This window comes from Eurosta solidaginis, chromosome 2 (assembly GCF_040869045.1).
Source record: "Eurosta solidaginis isolate ZX-2024a chromosome 2, ASM4086904v1, whole genome shotgun sequence".
Lineage (NCBI taxonomy): Eukaryota > Metazoa > Arthropoda > Insecta > Diptera > Tephritidae > Eurosta > Eurosta solidaginis.
In genome coordinates, this window is record NC_090320.1 from 118,977,957 (window position 1) to 118,997,401 (window position 19,445).

The window sequence follows — 19,445 nt, forward strand, 5'->3', positions numbered from 1 at the left end:
AAGCGGTTGTCTGTAAAATATTTATATTCTTCCTACTTTCCTTTTTTGAAGTTTATGAAAGTGCGTTTTTCGGTGACGATGAAGTCGGCGATACGCTCGAGCGAAATAAGTATGGGCAGGTGGTCGGATGCCAATGTTACCATCGGCTACCAGTTGACGCAGTTTACGAGTTCTGCGCTCACGATTGAGATATCTGGCGAGCTGTGACTGCTTCCTACCATACGTGTGGGGGCGTCTCCGTTTATTGTGCAGAACGTCGTTTCTTCTATTTGATCCGCCAACATCTCACCCCTACTGTCTGCCTGCAAGTGTGAATGCCATAGATCGTGATGGGCATTGAAATCGCCCAAGATAATGCGATTATTTCCAGTGAGTAAGGGGCTGATATTAGGGCGGTATCCACTGGGGCAACAGGTGGCAGGAGGGATGTAGATGTTGATGATTTCTAGGTTTGCATCGCCTGACCGGACAGATAGGCCTTGACGTTCTAAGAAATTGTCCCTGCGGTCGATGCCAGGATCAAATATATAATATTGCACAGAGTGGTGTATGATAAATGCGAGGCCGCCTCCATTTCCGCTCTCGCGATCTTTTCTGTGGACATTATACCCAGAGCAGGTCTGCAATGCAGATCACGCTGTGAGTTTAGTCCCTTGAGTCGCAGCAATGCGGATGTTATGTTGCTTCATGAAATCGACTATCTCCGTAATCTTCCCAGTTAGTCCATTACAGTTTAACTGCAGAATTCTGAAGTGCATGGGGGGAGACGTCGCCACACTGGGGGTAAGTGACGGGTGACTACGCCTGGGTTGAGGAAGGCTAGGACGCAATTGCTGTTTGGCCCTGGGACTGGGCGTCCTTGGGCAAGCATTGGGGTACCCGGATGATTTGGGTTTACGACCTGCCAACATGGCGCGATGAAACCCGCCGGGGGTTGCCTTCGCGGAGACCAGAACATCTAGGAAAGTGGCACCACCCAAGGCAGGAGCTGCATTGGGCGGATGTCGCAAACATATATATTCTGTGCTGGCAAACGGAGGTAGGGACTAAGAGTCTGTTTCCCTGACCTACACGATTGCTGCCGGAAAAGAGGGGGGGGGGGGGGGGCGCTTCCCAAGGCAGTCGGTTCTATGTACCGGAGCGACTCGGGATTTTTCCCGACCAAGGACTGTCATTTCAGTGTGACCCCATTTAATTTGTTTTGTCCCTCCCACAAATTTTCATCCTCCCAGCAGCTCCTTGCAGCAGGACTGCTACATATTCTCTTACTCCGGGAAGGTATCGAACCCAATCCGGGTCCGCCTCCTGACCCCGGTCCTGAGAAATGGTTTTGCTGCATTTGCCAGAAAAGAATCTTTTTAGGACGGTCATACTCTGTTCAGTGTGTCTCGTGCAAGGGATGGTTGCATCGGACAGGTTGTTCTGGGCTTGATCCCAAAACCCGACGTCCACGTAACTTTTATAAATCTTTTGTGGCTCCTTGCTGCTCACGCCCAAGGGCGTCCCGTAGTCTACGCCTTAGCGTATCCCCACTACCTTCCAGCAGCTTCGCTGCTCAGCAAGCCACAACAAGTACCCGCTGCTGCTCGCGCCCCACGGCGCCAACAACTCAAACAGCTGATACCACTCATAACTACTACCTTCGGAGTAGAGCTGGTAACAATGCTGAGCATCAGCCCCTGCCCCCGTCTTCTTCTCCCCCCCTCTTTTCTGGCAGCAATCGTGCAGGTCAGGGAAACAGACTCTTAGTCCCTGCCTCCGTTTGCACCGTCTGCCAGCACAGAATATATAGGTTTGCGACATCCGCTCAATGCAGCTCCTGCCTTGGGGGGTGCCACTTTCCTAGATGTTCTGGTCTCCGCGACGGCAACCCCTCGACGGGTTTCATCGCGCCATGTTGCCAGGTCGCAAACCCAAATCATCCGGGTACCCCAATGCTTGTCCAAGGGCGCCCAGTCCCAAGGCCACAACAGCAATTGCGTCCTGGCCTTCCACAACCTAGGCGTAGTCACCCCTCACTTACCCCTAGAGTGGCGGCGTCACCCCTCATGCACTTCAGAATTCTGCAGTTCAACTGTAATGGACTAACTGGGAAGATTACGGAGATAGTCGATTTCATGAAGCGGCACAACATCCGCATTGCTGCGATTCAAGAGACTAAACTCACAGCAAGATCTGCATTGCAGACCTGCTCTGGTTATAATGTCCACAGGAAAGACCGCGAGAGCGGAAATGGAGGCGGCCTCGCGTTTATTATACACCACTCTGTGCAATATCATATATTTGATCCTGGCATCGACCGCAGTGACAATGTCTTAGAACGTCAAGGCCTATCTGTCCGGTCAGGCGATGAAAATCTAGAAATCATCAACATCGACATCCCTCCTGCCACCTGTTGCCCCAGTGGATACCGCCCTAATATCGAGGCCTTACTCACTGGCAACAATCGCATTATCTTAGGCGATTTCAATGCCCATCACGACCTATGGCATTCAAACTTGCGGGCGGACAGTATGGGTGAGATGTTGGCGGATCAAATAGACGAAACGACGTTCTGCACAATAAACGGGGACGCCCCCACACGTATGGTAGTAAGGTGTCATAGCTCGCCAGATATCTCAATCGTGAGCGCAGAACTCGTAAACTGCGTCAACTGGCAGCCGATGGTAACATTGGCATCCGACTACCTGCCCATACTTATTTCGTTCGAGCGTACCGCCGACTTCATTGTCACCGAAAAACGCACTTTCATAAACTTCAAAAAAGGAAAGTGGGAAGAATATAAATCTGCAACAGACAGCAGCTTTGCTGCCCTCCGTATCCCGACTGATGCCCGCCAAGGGGAGCGTGCCTTCCGTAAGGTCATTGAATCCGCCTCGGCACATTTCATTCCCGCCGGGAGAATTCCCGAAATCCGGCCCCACTTCCCGGCGGAGGCCGCGAGCTTAGCGAGGGAACGCGACCTTATAAGACAGCTTGATCCAGGCGACCCCCAAATAAGGGATATAAACCAACGCATCAGATTGCTTGTGGACGAACACAAGCGGGCGAAATGGGAAGAGCACCTAAGAGGTTGTAACCTCTCTACCGGTGTAGGTAAACTTTGGTCCACCGTAAAGTCCCTATCGAATCCGACTAAGCACTGATGCTCACCATTGCTACCGACTCTACTACGAAGATAGTAGTTATGAGTGGTAGCAGCTGTTTGAGTTGTTGTCGCCGTGGGGCGCGAGCAGCAGCGGGTACTTGTTGTGGCTTGCTGAGCAGCAGGGCTGCTGGCAGGTAGCGGGGAGCGCTTAGGCGTAGACTACGGGACGCCCTTGGGCGTGAACAGCAAGGAGCCACAAAAGATTTATAAAAGTTACGTGGACGTCGGGTTTTGGAATAAGCCCAGAACAACCAGTCCGATGCAACCATCCCTTGCACGAGACACACTGAACAGAGTATGACCGTCCTAAAAAGATTCTTTTCCGGCAGATGCAGCAAAACCATTTCTCAGGACCGGGGTCAGGAGACGGACCCGGATTGGATTCGATGCCTTCCCGGAGTTAGAGAGTATGGAGCAGTCCTGCTGCAAGGAGCTGCTAGGAGGATGACAATTTGTGGGAGGGACCCAACAAATTAAATGGGGTCACACTGAAATGACAGTCCTTGGTCGGGAAAATTTCCGAGTCGCTCCGGTACATAGAACCGACTGCCTTGGGAAGCGTCATGTTAGAGGTCAATTATAGCTACAACCACAGAAATGACAACAGCTGCCATTATTAAATCTTAAAATTGGAAATGTGCTAGTTTTCGTTGGAGACGATCTGATCCTTTCTCTTTTTTAAATTGGAGGGGTATTGATATTCTGCATGCATACCATATTATATATACATATTTCAAAATTACTATTATGTCCTTTGAATGTATTGACGAATTGAGCACCATGGGCATCGCATTTCAGCATTGTAATTATTCCATTGGAATTGCCAACAAACGCATATTTAGCCATGCTATCAAATCTGAAATAAACGAATTATAAAAAGAATCGATAAGGCTACGTTTGAACCTACTGAAGCGAGGTACAAGGAGTTTCGAAACTGTAACTTCCCAAGCGGTTTCCAGTTTCCGTTGAATAGTATACGAACAACTTATCTTTTCCACATGAAAGAATCCATTTAAGTATTTTTGCATATACTACTTGCATAACTCGGGCCTGATGAGATAAAAAGTCTCGAATAAAGTATAACCGATTGCAGTCATCCGAAAATGTATATTGTGTAACTGTGCCATTATCCTGACCAACATATATATGCCTATCAGAAGCATTATAAAAAATGGAAGTACAACCCGAAGGCATATACTCGCATATGCTGGGCCAATATTGACCTGAGTCACGCTTGAGCCAAACACGAATCGTCCTAAATAAAACTTGTAATAATTTAATCAGCTTTTATCGAATATCAGTACAAACTTGTCTTCGGACACGCTTATCACACCATTTTCTCCAGGAATAAAAATTGCGAAATTTATATCATCACCACTACCATCCAGTTTGCTCAAAAGTTCTATTTTCTTAGCAGAGCTAAACCGATCATCTTCGCTACGCTGCGCTGGTTTTATTTCTGCTGCCATTGTATTCTGGGTTTCTTTTTTTTAGCTTTAAATGAATGGCAGAGAGAGTATTAATAAACCAAATGTATTCCAAGAATGTTGTATTCAATTCCAACTAAAAAAAATATTTGTAGCCACCTTTTTTAGTCTTTATTTTTTATTTTTTTGATTTGTGATTATAGGCCAGGGAGCTTATAACAATTAATATCATCTCTAATAATATATTAATGCCATGGTTCAACTGCATGATTAATGTCCGGTTTTTCAGTATAAGTTCAAATCTGTCAGTTGGGTTGGATTTTATATAAGGTGCCACGATTTTCAAACTTTTGCTGATTTGTAGGGGTGGAGGGGGTCCTAAAAATCACAAAATTATCATCCGCAACTCTAGGAAACTCTTAGTTTATAAAATATAAGCTTTTTAATTTCCAAATTTAGTAAAATTTCAACTTAAGTCCTGCACTTAAAATTCGGGTCGCACATGTCGATAGCGGTACCAAAAGACGCGTATTTGCGTCAAGATTCAGAATCCGAAAGCAGAAACTACATTTTTTATTTCGTTATTCGCGGAAAACCCGTCGGTACTATTGTCGCTGACGGTGGTGAATAGTGTTGCCAGCTCCGCAACAATATATTTTTATCTTGGTAGAACATTATAAGGTGGTGGCACGTCGACATAAATGTAAACAAACATACACTATTAATGTATTTTGTTTTTGTAAAACACTTTCAATAATTGTAGTCTAATATTATTTGGGGTGCTGCGAAGAAGGGTGTACTACGCAGAAGGACATCACCGTGGCGGTAGCCAAGGTTATACCACACACCCGGACATGGCATGGCGTAGCCCAGGGTTATTTTTTATAAGCGCGGCCGAAGGCCGCCTATGCAGAAAGGTGTTCTACGCAGAATTACCGTTGGAATTAGCAAAAAAATCTCTATAAAGTCAAATTTTTTATTTTTTTTTACAAATGTATGTATCTGCACTTGTTCCAACTAAATACATTAATTTCAAATTATTCAGAGAATTACAAAACAAAATACATTGATAGTGTATATTTGTTTGCATTTATGTCGACGTGTCACCACCTTATAATCTTTTACTAATTTAAAAAGATATTGTTGCGGAGCTGGCAACACTACACCACCTTCATTTGTTTTCGTTTGTTTAATTGCAACAACGAAAAAAGCGACAATAGTACCGACGGGTTTTCCGCGAATAACTTTTAAACGAGATAAAGAATGTAGTTTCTGCTTTCGGATTCTGAATCTTGACGCAAATACGCGTCTTTTGGTATCGCTATCGACATGTGCGACCCGAATTTTAAGTGCAGGACTTAAGTTGAAATTTTACTAAATTTGGAAATTAAAAGGCTTATATTTCATAAACTAAGAGTTTCCTAGAGTTGCGGATGATAATTTTGTGATTTTTAGGACCCCCGCCACCCCTCGAAAAAAAGAAAAGTTGGAAAATCGTGGCACCTTATTCTAAATATTCCCCTTTTGTTAGAAATTTTATATCAAAATTTTCTCACTTGATTAGGGAGGCCCGAAATTTCTTTCAGACCTATGGTCCCATGGGAAATATTACTGTTGTTGTTGTTGTAGCAATGTTTCGCCCCACCTAATAGCTGCAACCGATCACAAATTGTCATCAATATCCTCTACCGGAAGTCCAAGGAAACTTGCTGTTTCGACAGGGGTGGACCATAATGAAAGGGGTCTTAGAGGCGTTGGTTCCACATTACAATTAAAGAGATGTTTGGTGTCATGTGGAGACACATTGAAAGCGGGGCATACATTTTGTATGTCGGGGTTGATTCTGGATATGTAAGAGTTTAACCTGTTACAGTATGCAAAACGAAGTTGAGCCAGAGTGACTCGCGTTTCCCTGGGGAGTGTGCGTTCCTCTTCCGCAAGTTTTGGGTACTGTTCCCCGAGTACTGGACTCACCGGGCAATTCCCGGCATAAAGGTCCGACGCCTGTTTGTGGAGTTCACCAAGGACCTCCTTGTGTTTTTTTGCTTCATAAGGCTGAGTTCTGAGATGCCGTATCTCCTCAATATGCTTCCGGAGATGACTCCTTAAGTCACTAGGCGGTGCTGGTGTTGGCAACTCATGTATTTGATATTGACTTTTAAAGATACATGGCAAGCATACATGTGAAGCTATGTTAGTTAACACAGATAATATTCAAGAATGTTCTACATTGCATGACAAAAGCAAATTGCAATATTCATTATAGCAATGTTAAGTTTATATGCTATGTAAAACTTAACATTGAAAGATTGATTCAGTTTTGTAACGCCGGTGTGACAAGTTTTCTGAAAGAATTAAATAAGAAAAGATAAAAGAAATTTAAGTGGAATCAATAAATTTTGATAAATAGCTAATGTGTTGTGATTTTTATTGTCTCTGTACGATGGTGTACAAAGTGTTCCTTAAAGTTTGATTATTAGAAAGGAAATGTTGGTTGCTGTTGTTGTCTTTGTTGCATAGGAGTTGCTGGCTGTGGTGGTCTGGTTGCTGTGGAGGATTGGTATGTTTGGATTGCGGTGTCCTGGTTTGGTGTTATATAATATAAATTTAATAGGTTATGGGCCCAGTCCATGCCTAGGAACTGCAGATAAGTATCAATACAATTTATAAATAGAAATGGAGAAAGGTAAGCGCAATATTAAACCATTTGATGGGGAAAAATATTCCATATGGAAATTTCGTGTTAGAGCACTTTTAAGTGAAAATGACGTGCTTCAAGTTGTTGATCAAGATGGTGAAAAAACGGATGAGTGGGAGAAACTAAATAGATGCGCTAAAAGTTTGATTATAGAGTATCTAAGTGATTCCTTCCTTGGTTTTGCTAAAAGCGAAAGCAGTGCTAGAGAAATTTTCAAAAATCTGGATGCAATATATGAAAGGAAAAGCTTAGCTTCACAGCTCTCTATACGCAAACAATTATTATCATTAAAACTAAAGGGTGAAACAACATTGCTAAATCATTTTAATACATTTGATGATTTAGTAACAGAATTGCTGGCATCCGGAGCTCAAGTGGATGAAATGGATAAAATATCCCATTTGCTTTTAACCCTACCTTCCCCATATGATGGGATTATTACAGCGATTGAAACTTTGTCTGAAAGCAATTTGACTTTAGCCTTCGTGAAGAACAGATTATTAGATCAGGAAATTAAGTTAAAGCAATCTTGTAAGGACACTAGTCTTAAAGTTTTGCAAGCGACTAGAAACGAAAATAAAAACGCAATAACAAAACACAGAAATCAAAATTTTCAAAAGAACAAATACAAGTTTAATAAAACTAAATTTAATAGTAAACTAAAATGTTTTCATTGCGGCAAAGCAGGACATTTAAAAAGGAATTGCTTTATATATAAAAAAGAAAAATGTGGAGAAGATAGTCAGGCAAGCCACAAACAAGTGCAAATGGTGTCTATTCAACCAGAGTCAGGCCAGTCAGGCCAGGCAGGCCAGTCAGGCCAGTCAGGCTTTGCATTTATGCTAAAACGTGTGTGTTATGCAAATGACAATATTTATTTTCTCTTGGACTCCGGAGCGTCAGATCATATAATTAATGACGAAAATCTTTTTACCATTTTTACGTATTTGGATTCACCTATCAAAATCTCTGTGGCAAAATGTGGTGAATTTATATATGCATCAAAGAAAGGAGAAATTGAGCTATGTAGTAGTACTCAAGCTAAAATTTGTTTAAAGGAGGTATTGTTCTGCCCTGAGGTTCCTCACAATCTAATATCTGTTAAAAAGATGCAGGATGCTGGTTTGACAGTTATGTTTCATCCAGGAGGTGTAATGATCAATAAAGGTCATACAACTATTATGGAGGGTAAATATAGTAACAATGTTCCTATTGTTAATTTTAATTTACCAAATAGGGCATACGTATCGACTGCAAATAAGAATAATTATAATTTGTGGCATGAGAGGTTAGGTCATATGAGTAAAGGTAAATTTGTAGAAATGAAATCAAAGAAAATGGTTGATAAAATTGAGTTAATTGAAAATATACAACCTAATGATGATTTATGTGAGGTATGTATAAAAGGAAGACAGGCTAGGCTAAGTTTTGAAAAATACAAGAATAAAGACCACATAAATAGACCGTTGTTCGTAGTTCATTCGGATGTATGTGGACCTATATCACCTTCAACTATGAATAAAAGAAATTACTATGTAATTTTTGTTGACGAATATACCCATTACTGTGTTACATATTTACTAACTTATAAGTCTGATGTTTTTGCTATATTTAAAGACTTCCTTGCGAAAAGTGAAGCACATTTTAACCTTAAAGTTGTAAATCTATATATTGATAATGGAGGGGAATATTTGTCGAATGAAATGAGGGAGTTCTGTGTTCAAAAAGGCATTAGTTACCATTTAACAGTTCCGCATACCCCGCAATTGAATGGTGTATCCGAAAGGATGATTAGATCTATAACCGAAAAAGCTCGTTCTTTGGTTATAGGAGCGAAATTACCAAAATATTTCTGGGGCGAAGCTGTATTGACAGCTACATATTTAATTAATAGAAGCCCAAGTAATGCATTCAGAGAATGCAATAAAACACCATATGAAATGTGGCATAATAAAAAGCCAAGTCTCAAATATTTAAAAGTTTTTGGTTCAACAGTATACGTTCATAAAAAAATAAGAAAAGGAAAGTTTGATGAAAAATCATGGAAAGGTATACTGGTAGGATATGAACCAAATGGTTATAAGGTGTGGGATGCGGAAACTGGAAAATTTGAGATTGCTAGAGATGTCATTGTAGATGAAGCAAATATGATTAATTCTAGAGCTGTGTTTGACCATAAGAATGCTGAATTAAATAATGAAGAAAGCATGGTTGATATTGGAAATGAGAATACACTCTCAGATATGGATACTTCCTCAGGTATCTGTGAGAATAAAACTGTAAATAAGAAAAATAATAAACAGTTAGATGAACAGCCTAGAAATATGGTAACAGAAGAATTAAATGCCGATCCAGTTTCGACTGGTGATACTATATGTGAAGATATAGGTGAACCAGGTAATAATAAACTGTTGACAAATATAAGAAAAAGTGATAGGTTAAAAGATAAACCACAAATTTCATATAAAGATCTTTTGGAAAATTGTATTATGAATGCTCAGTCTTCTATAGAGAATACCCCTCTTTCTTTTGATGAGATAAAATATAGGAGTGATAAGAAAAGTTGGGAAGAAGCAATTAGGGATGAGCTAGACTCCCATTTGATTAACGAAACGTGGTCATTGGTTAAGATACCAGATAACAAAAATATAGTAGATTGCAGATGGGTATTTACAATTAAGCAAAATGAAGTTGGCGAACCAATTAAGTATAAAGCAAGGCTTGTTGCGCGTGGATTTACGCAAGAATACTTGATTGATTATGATGAAACATTTGCGCCAGTTGCTCGAATTTCAAGTTTTAGGCTTATGATGTCTTTTTCAAATCAATATGGATTGAAAGTACATCATATGGATGTAAAAACTGCATTTTTGAATGGTGTTTTAAAAGAAGAAATATACATGACAGTTCCCCAAGGAGTAGATTGTGAAAAAGATCAAGTATGTAAGTTGAATAAAGCTATTTATGGGCTAAAGCAAGCTGCTAGATGTTGGTTCGAGGTATTTGAACAAGCTTTAAAAGAAATTGGTTTCATAAATTCGCCTGTGGATCGATGTATATATATATTAGTAAAAGGGAATATTAAAAAGAATATATATGTTTTATTGTATGTTGATGATTTAGTTATATCAACAGAAAATATTCATACAATGAACAATTTTAAATATTATTTGAAGAATAAATTTCGGATGACTGATCTTTTAGAAATTAAATATTTTGTCGGAATAAAAATTGATAGAGATGATAATCAAATAAGATTGAGTCAATCAGCTTATATTAATAAGGTTTTAAATAAATTTGGAATGGTTGAATGTAATCCAGTAAATTCTCCACTTCCAAGCAAACTAAATCAGGAAGCATTGAATTCTGATAATAAGTATGATGCATCGTGTCGTAGTTTGATAGGATGCTTAATGTATGTTATGATATGTACAAGACCGGACTTAAGTACATCTGTTAACTTGTTAAGTCGATATTGTCAGAAAAATAACCAAGAGTATATGGCTTTATTCGAGGCAGTTAGGGAAGCACTGTGGCTTAAATCATTATTAGAAAGTTTGAAAATAGAATTTACAAAATCAATTAAATTGTTTGAAGATAACCAGGGTTGTATAAGTATTGCAAATAACCCCTCTAGTCACAAACGATCTAAACATATAGATATAAAATATCATTTTACTAGAGAACAAATTGAAAATAAACTAATAAAAGTTGTTTATATTTCCACAGAGAAACAGATTGCAGATATATTAACTAAACCACTGCCAGCTCCACGTTTCAATGAACTAAGATGCCAAATGGGTTTAACTGAATAATGGATATTACTGAAGAAAACTATGAGACTGAACTTGGCATATACAGTATTCAATTAATATTTTATATAATATATGTAATTTTTTTTTATTTTGGTCTGATTAGGTTTTTCTGGGTTTTTCCTAATCCTTGCAACAAATGTTGGACTATTATTATTACTCCCAGATAATATCAGGCTTGTCACATCTATATTTTAATTATAAGATTAAAAACAATGAATTTGGACTGATAGTATATGTAATTTAACTCATAGATATATATATTTATCTAAATTTTAATATATCTAAACTTTAATATGATTATTGCAATTTGAGGAGGTGTGTTGGCAACTCATGTATTTGATATTGACTTTTGAAGATACATGGCAAGCATACATGTGAAGCTATGTTAGTTAACACAGATAATATTCAAGAATGTTCTACATTGCATGGCAAAAGCAAATTGCAATATTCATTATAGCAATGTTAAGTTTATATGCTATGTAAAACTTAACATTGAAAGATTGATTCAGTTTTGTAACGCCGGTGTGACAAGTTTTCTGAAAGAATTAAATAAGAAAAGATAAAAGAAATTTAAGTGGAATCAATAAATTTTGATAAATAGCTAATGTGTTGTGATTTTTATTGTCTCTGTACGATGGTGTACAAAGTGTTCCTTAAAGTTTGATTATTAGAAAGGAAATCTTGGTTGCTGTTGTTGTCTTTGTTGCATAGGAGTTGCTGGCTGTGGTGGTCTGGTTGCTGTGGAGGATTGGTCTGTTTGGATTGCGGTGTCCTGGTTTGGTGTTATATAATATAAATTTAATAGCTGGCTCATCAATCAGATGTCTGTTGGGATGCCCAGGTTTCTGGGTATTCAACAGGAACTGTTTGGTTAGCATCTCATTTCTCTCCTTTATGGGGAGTATTCTCGCCTCATCATGTAGATGGTGTTCTGGGGACATAAGAAGACAGCCCGTGGTGGTTCTGAGCGCGGTATTTTGGCAGGCCTGTAGCTTCTTCCAATGGGTTGTTTTTAGGCTTGGCGACCATATAGGGGACGCGTAACACGCAAACTGCTGGCCAATTGCTTTGTATGTGGTAATGAGCGTTTCTTTGTCTTTTCCCCAAGTACTGCCAGCAAGGGATTTAAGGATTTTATTACGGCTCTGGATTTTCGGAACAATTGCGACTGCGTGCTCACCAAAATGTAGATCCTGATCAAACGTCACACCCAAAATTTGGGGTGTAGGACATTTGGACGACATTTGGGACGTCCAAGTTGTAAATAGGGTCGCGGATGATTTAGTCGGTTGCAAAGCTCATCGATCTTTGGGCCCGGGCCTGTGGCCATTATTGTGCAGTCATCGGCATACGAAACGATAGTAACTCCTTCTGGTGGCGAAGGTAGTTTTGATATGTAAAAATTAAACAAAAGTGGGGATAGGACACCACCCTGAGGAACCCCTTGTTTAATTCTTCTTGGCTTTGATATTTCATTTCTGAATTGCACCGGTACCTGCCGATCACCCAGATAATTTGCGGTCCACCTTTTAAGACATGGGGGAAAGGTAGAACCTTCCAAGTCTTGCAGTAACGTGCATGGTTGACCGTATCAAAAGCTTTTGATAGGTCTAGCGCTACGAGTACTGTTCAATGGTGGGGCTTCTGATTTAGACCACAATTTATCCGGGTGCATTTAGCGCTGTGGTGGTGCTATAGAGTTTTCTAAAGCCATGCTGATGACAGGCTAGCTGCAAATTTGCTTTGAAGTGGGGGAGCAAAATGGCTTCAATGGTCTTGGCTACTGGCGATAGGAGAGATATCGGGCGATATGACTCTCCTATGTCAGCTGGTTTTCCAGGCTTTAGTAGCGGGACCGCCTTGGCCATTTTCCATTTTTCGGGTATAACAAAGGTGGAAAGAGACAGGTTGAAGATATGTGCTAAATACTGAAACCCTCTTTCCCTAGGCTTTTAAGCATCAGCATTGCTATGCCGTCTGGGCCCACTGCTTTGGATGGTTTAGCATGACCCATGGCATCCTCAACGTCTTTGGCGATGATGTTAATTGGTGACGCGCTGAACTTATGTTTACGTGCGCGTCTGTTGGCCTCCGTCTATTTTTGTCGACCGTAGTATGTATTGTCGGCAGAAAGCGCTCGCGCATTTTTTCGCATCCGACAGCACTTGGTCGCCAAAGGCGATGGAAACTTTGTCATTGTGCCTAGACGGATTCGATAGGGACTTTACAGTGGACCAAAGTTTACCTACACCGGCATAGAGGTTACAACCGCCTAGGTGCTCCTCCCATTTCGCCCGCTTGTGTTCATCTACAAGCAATCTGATGCATTGGTTTATGTCCCTTATTTGGGGGTCGCCGGGATCGAGCTGTCTTATAAGGTCACGTTCTATCGCTAAACTTGCGGCCTCTGCCGGGAAGTGGGCCGAATTTCGGGAATTCTACCGATGGTAATGAAACGAGCCGAGGCGGATTCAATGACCTTGCGGAAAGCACGCTCCCCTTTGCGGGCATCAGTTGGGATAGGGAGGGCAGCAAAGCGGGTGTCTGTATGGGATTTGTATTCGTCCCACTTTCCTTTTTTAAAGTTAATGAAAGTGCGTTTTTCTGCGACGATGAAGTCGGCGGGACGCTCGAACGAAATAAGTATAGGCAGGTGGTCGGATGCCAATGTTACCATCGGCTGCCAGTTGACGCAATTTACGAGTTATGTGCTCACGATTGAAATATCCGGCGAACTGTGACAGCTTGCTACCATACGTGTGGGGGCGTCTCCGTTTATAGTGCAGAACGCCGTTTCTTCTATTTGATCTGCTAACATCTCACCTCTACTGTCCACCCGCAAGTATGAATGTCATAGATCGTGATGGGCATTGAAATCACCTAATAAAATGCGATTGTTTCCAGTGAGTGCGCCGCTGATATCAGGGCGATATCCACTGGGGCAACATGTGACAGGAGGGATGTAGATGTTGATGATTTCAAGATTTGCATCGTCCGACCGGACAGATAATCCTTGACGTTTCAAGACACTGTGGCTGCGGTTGTAGTCGGGATCAAATATATGATATTGCACAGTGTGGTGTATAATAAACGCGAGGCCGCCTCCATTTCCGTTCTCGCGATCTTTTCTGTGGACATTATAACCAGAACAGGTCTGCAATGCAGATCTTGCTGTAAGTTTAGTCTCTTGAATCGCAGCAATGCGGATGTTGTGCCGCTTCATGAAGTCGACTATCTCCGTGATCTTCCATGTTAATCCATTACAGTTTAACTGCAGAATTATGAAGTGCATAGGGGGAGACGTCGTCACTCTGGGAGTAAGTGACGGGTGACTACGCCTGGGTTGTGGAAGGCCAAAACGCGATTGCTGTTGAGGCCCTGGGACTAGAGTCCTTGGGTAGGCATTGGGGTACCCGGTGTATTTAAGTATGCGGCCTGGCAGCATAGCGCAATGAATCCCGTCTTGGGGTTGCCGTCGCAGAACATCTAGGAAAGTGGCACCGTCCATGGCAGGAGCTGGATTGGGCGGATGTCGCAAACGTATATATTCTGTGCTGGCAAACAGTGCAAAGGGAGGTAGGGACTAAGAGTCTGTTTCCCTGACCTACACAATTGCTGCCGGAAAAGAGGGCGGAAGAAGACGGGGGCAGGGGCTGTTGCTCAGCATTGCTTCCGACTCTACTACGGAGATTGTAGTTATGAGTGGTATCAGCTGTTTGAGTTGTTGGCGCCGTGGGGCGCGAGCAGCAGCGGGTACTTATTGTGGCTTGCTGAGCAGCGAGGCTGCTGAAAGGTAGTGGAGGGGCGCTTAGGCGTAGACTACGGGACGCCCTTGGGCGTGAGCAGCAAGGAGCCACAAAAGATTTATAAAAGTTACGTGGACGTCGGGTTTTGGGATCAAGCCCAGAACAACCTTTCCGATGCAACCATCCCTTACACGAGACACACCTACAAGAGTATGACCGTCCTAAAAAGATTCTTTTCCGGCAGATGCAGCAAAACCATTTCTCAGGACCGGCGTCAGGATACGGACCCGGATTGGGTTCGATACCTTCTCGGAGCAAGAGAATATGGAGCAGTCCCGCTGCAAGGAGCTGCTGGGTGGATGACAATTTGCGGGAGTGACGCAACAAATTAAATGGGGTTACAAATGGGGGAAACATTACTCAGTATGACCCATAGATTCAGAAACTGGATGTGCACCTGAAGTTGTTTTCCTCATACAATTTGACCCGCCCTAATGATTATATGGCGGCCACCGTGGTGTGATGGTAGCGTGCACCGCCTACCACACCGTATGCCCTGGGTTCACACCCCGGGCAAAGCAACATCAAAATTTTAGAAATAAGGTTTTTTAATTAGAAGAAATTTTTTCAAAGCGGGGTCGCCCCTCGGCAGTGTTTGGCAAGCGCTCCGGGTGTATTTCTGCTATGAAAAGCTCTCAGTGAAAACTCATCTGCCTTGCAGATGCCGTTCGGAGTCGGCATAAAACATGTAGGTCCCGTCCGGCCAATTTGTAGGGAAAATCAAGAGGAGCATGACGCAAATTGGAAGAGAAGCTCGGCCTTAGATCTCTTCGGAGGTTTTCGCGCCTTACATTTTTTATTTTTAATGATTATACTTGACAATTAACAGAAAACACGTGCACTGTGGGCCCCAGCGTGTCAGGGGATTAGAATATAACCGCGGTAGGTATGTCTGTCGTAAGAGGCGATTAAAATACCAGATTCAAGGGGCTGTGTAGCGCAACCCTTCAGGTTGCCAGCGCTATATATAGCTTCTCCAAACCCAATTGTCAACCTCACCTATCCGCGGCGAATCCTGTTTCACTAACAGACGAGGCTCTGGCGAACACAAGCTCCTCATGGAACTTGGGGATGGGGAGGGAGGGAATGGCCTGAAGGTTCAATGTGGCCACATAAATCGTTCCCGAGATGGTCCGGATAGCACCTTAATGGTGCTATGGTACCGGAGCGTACCGGATCTGTATCCGGCAAAGGACCATCAAATCGATAACACTCCTCAAAGCCTTCGGGGAGCAACCTTATCGCTACAACAACAACAACAACGTGCATTGTGGATATGAAAAGTGTGATATCTTAGGCTTAAACGTCAAACTCATAAACAGCTGCGATCACCTGACTTTCTACCTAAGGCCCAATTTCAGTTGGAATATTTAAGTATGGATTGGCAATTATCTGCGAAAATTCACTTTCACCACACCATATGTAAATGCCAAACTTCGGCTATTTAAATATGGAAAATGCAACCTTGCCCTGTGACTAAAAACAGCTGATTATTCACAGCTTAATACAATGATAAATTGAAATTACGAAGAATTACAAAAATTGATTGAAATTATATCTCTAAAAAAAAAAACAACAAAAAACGTTATTAATAGTAAATTATTAAAGTTATTAAAATGAGAATGTAGTGATGAGTGTGATGTAGAGTTTGAGGCCACTATTATGAGACAAATTCGATCTTCGACTGTGGTCGAAAGAGCTGAACGCATTGTGAATCAAACTAAGTGTGATATCTTCTGCATAGACGTCAAAACTCCAAAGTAATTGGATCACCTGATTTGTAATTGACTATCGCTGTCTCATTCTGTATCTCTTTCCATCACCCGCTGAAGATAGCCGGCCCTATGCGCCGCCATATTGAGCACCCTGTCAAAAAACTTAAAAGCAGCCATATTGAACATTCTGTCAGGCAGTTGACAGATAAGATATCACACTCACCCTGCAAAAATTGTTGGATTACGTGTTCCATTTTCTTCATGTTGGAGTACTCTAACAATACTCCTTTGCAATGCGTTTGCGGACCACCATCAGCCGATCATTGCTCGTTTTTTAACGACAGTGATCACGACGCGATGACGATCGAACAGAGTTGCCAAAAGTAAAATATTGCATGCAAATAACTAATAATAAAATTTTACTTTGGAAACTCTGATAAAATGCAACAGCGCACTGGTTTTATGTATACATCCCTTTAAAAAACGCGAGTACTCTATAAATAATGTAAGGAATACTCCTTTGGGAGTATAGGACTGCTCCAAATCTAATCTGTATTCATACAAAAAATGTGCTCCAATTAACATTGCGATGTCCTAGGAGAGGAGTAGGTGATCCCACTCTCGCTTTGTTTGTGAGTATTCCATAGAGTACATACGTGAGAGTACTTTCCAAGGTACTTTCACTGTAGTACTCCATGGAGCACCCACAGAGGATCATATGCCAAAGTACTAAAGAGGAATTGTGTCGGAAAGAATTATCGAAGTGAATTTAATTTAAAATGAAAGTAAATGAATAGGAGCAATACAACTTTTATATTTTATACTACGAATATACTTATGTTATTTAGCATTTACGTGAATAAAGCAACTAATATAATACGCATACGTGAATAAAGAAACTAATATAATATGTATACATAAAACCAGTGCGCTGTTGCACTTTATCAGAGTTGCCAAAGTAAAATTTTATTATCAGTTATTTGCATGCAATATTTTACTTTTGGCAACTCTGGTCGATCGTCATCGTGTCGTGTTCACTGGCGTTAAAAAACGAGCAATGATCGGCTGATGGTGGTCCGAAAACGCATTGCAAAGGAGTATTGTTAGAGTACTCCAACATGAAGAAAATGGAACACGTAATCCAACAATTTTTGCAGGTATATTATGGTATGTATAGAGAAATATTAGTTTCTTTATTCACGCAAATGCTAAATAACATAGGAATATTCGTAGTATAAAATATACAAATTGTATTGCCCCTCTTCATTTACTTTCTTTTTAAATTAAATTCACTTCGATAATTCTTTCCGACACAATTCCTCTTTAGTACTTTGGCATATGATCCTCTGTGGGTGCTCCATGGAGTACTACAGTGAAAGAACTTTGGAAAATACTCTCACGTATCTACTCTATGGAATACTCACAAACAAAGCGATGATCGTCAAATAAAATAAAAGCAAGATTAGGGGGAGTCGTTAAAGCATATAAGTTTATAAGGTGTAAAATTATATCCATTTACACACGTTGTTATATGAACGCACCTAGTAATATTCTTGATAAACTTAATTGTCGATCAGCGGTATCATTGCCAAAAAAATGTTTGTTTTGTTATACAAATTAAAAAATGCCAAGGTTAAGTGAAAAATCAACACTAAAACATCTTTACTAAGAAATTCTTGTAAATGACTTGCTGATGTCGGAGATTTCTGATGAAAAGGATGGCAATTTTGTTTGCAAGGTTGCATTCCTTTGAGTTTACCGCGTTTACACCATGAAATGTGAGCGTAAATTTATACAAATTGTGTAAATGATTTTTCATACAAAATTTGACAGTTCGTTTACGCACTGGATTAATTTATATGTTTACACACTTTATAAGGCATTTATAAGGTTAAATGAGTCCCCCTATTATTTATTATGAAGAAAAAACCTCAAGTATGTTATGGTCCGCTTGAGAGATTCACCTTCTGAACGTTCTACGGACTGGTGGTAGGAGGCTAGTTAATAGGGAAAAGGTTAGGATTCATCCTCACATTTGTCTGCCTGGGGTGGTTGAAACAAAATTTCGTTAAATTCGCGCAGGTGGAATCGCCAAAGGATCCAATGGTGTGGGAAAATTCCCAATAATGGCAACCAACGTGGCGTAACCAGACAAGGTGACAGCGGACTTGTAGCTTTTTATGGGATTTGACCCTGTATGATCATAAATGCAACCATGTCAACTAATGTAACAGAATAAGTAAAAATTACAACCATGGGAACTAATTAATAGAATAAGCAAAAATACATCACTGAAAAGGAAGAAAATGGAAGAAAAAGAAGATGGTGGACTTCCGGCTCATTATTAGATTGAAGACCGAAAAATAAAGTACTAATATAATTAATCCTAACATTTCTGCTGTTTTATTAACCATCGAAGGTAGAAATTACATCTCAGGTGTGTGCTAACGAACCTCGCGCACTATTATAAACAACTATTTTGTAAAACGGATGCTGGAGAAGGCATTATTAAAGTTTTAGCTGAAAATTATGTGGATTTTCCTCCTACTGCCAATATTATACAATTACGCAGATTACTGCAAAATATAGTTGGCGTGGGAGATAATAGCTCCGCAAATACGATGAATACCACTCCGAACACAAATATATTGGAGAACATTCCGGACGAAATGATTGAGATAAACGCTGCCGTTTCTATTGAGTCCTCTGATGCCATTGCCGTTACTGCCGTTCATACTGCCGCCACTGCCATTCCCACTGTTTCTACTACCGATGTTTTGGTTGAATTCAATTCAACACCTGCCGTTCACGATGTTTTCGCTGCCGCCGCTGCCGT

The 19,445-nt window shown here is 41.0% G+C and overlaps 1 protein-coding gene across 3 annotated transcripts in view; it reads right to left on the reverse strand.

Moving 5' to 3' along the window:
* The window catches only part of Wdfy2 (WD repeat and FYVE domain containing 2), a 667,747-nt gene extending 662,672 nt beyond the window's left edge, over nucleotides 1–5,075 (reverse strand). Inside the window, exons 1-4 of one of the 3 annotated variants that reach the window (XM_067766130.1) lie at nucleotides 4,735–5,075; nucleotides 4,457–4,642; nucleotides 4,056–4,403; nucleotides 3,892–4,004 (exon numbers count right to left, since the gene is read on the reverse strand). In XM_067766130.1, coding sequence (XP_067622231.1) covers nucleotides 3,892–4,004; nucleotides 4,056–4,403; nucleotides 4,457–4,617 — 622 coding nt within the window. In that variant the 5' untranslated portion in view covers nucleotides 4,618–4,642; nucleotides 4,735–5,075. The other 2 variants (XM_067766128.1, XM_067766129.1) reach the window with 2 other exon arrangements.
* Between the last annotated feature and the right edge of the window lie 14,370 nt (nucleotides 5,076–19,445).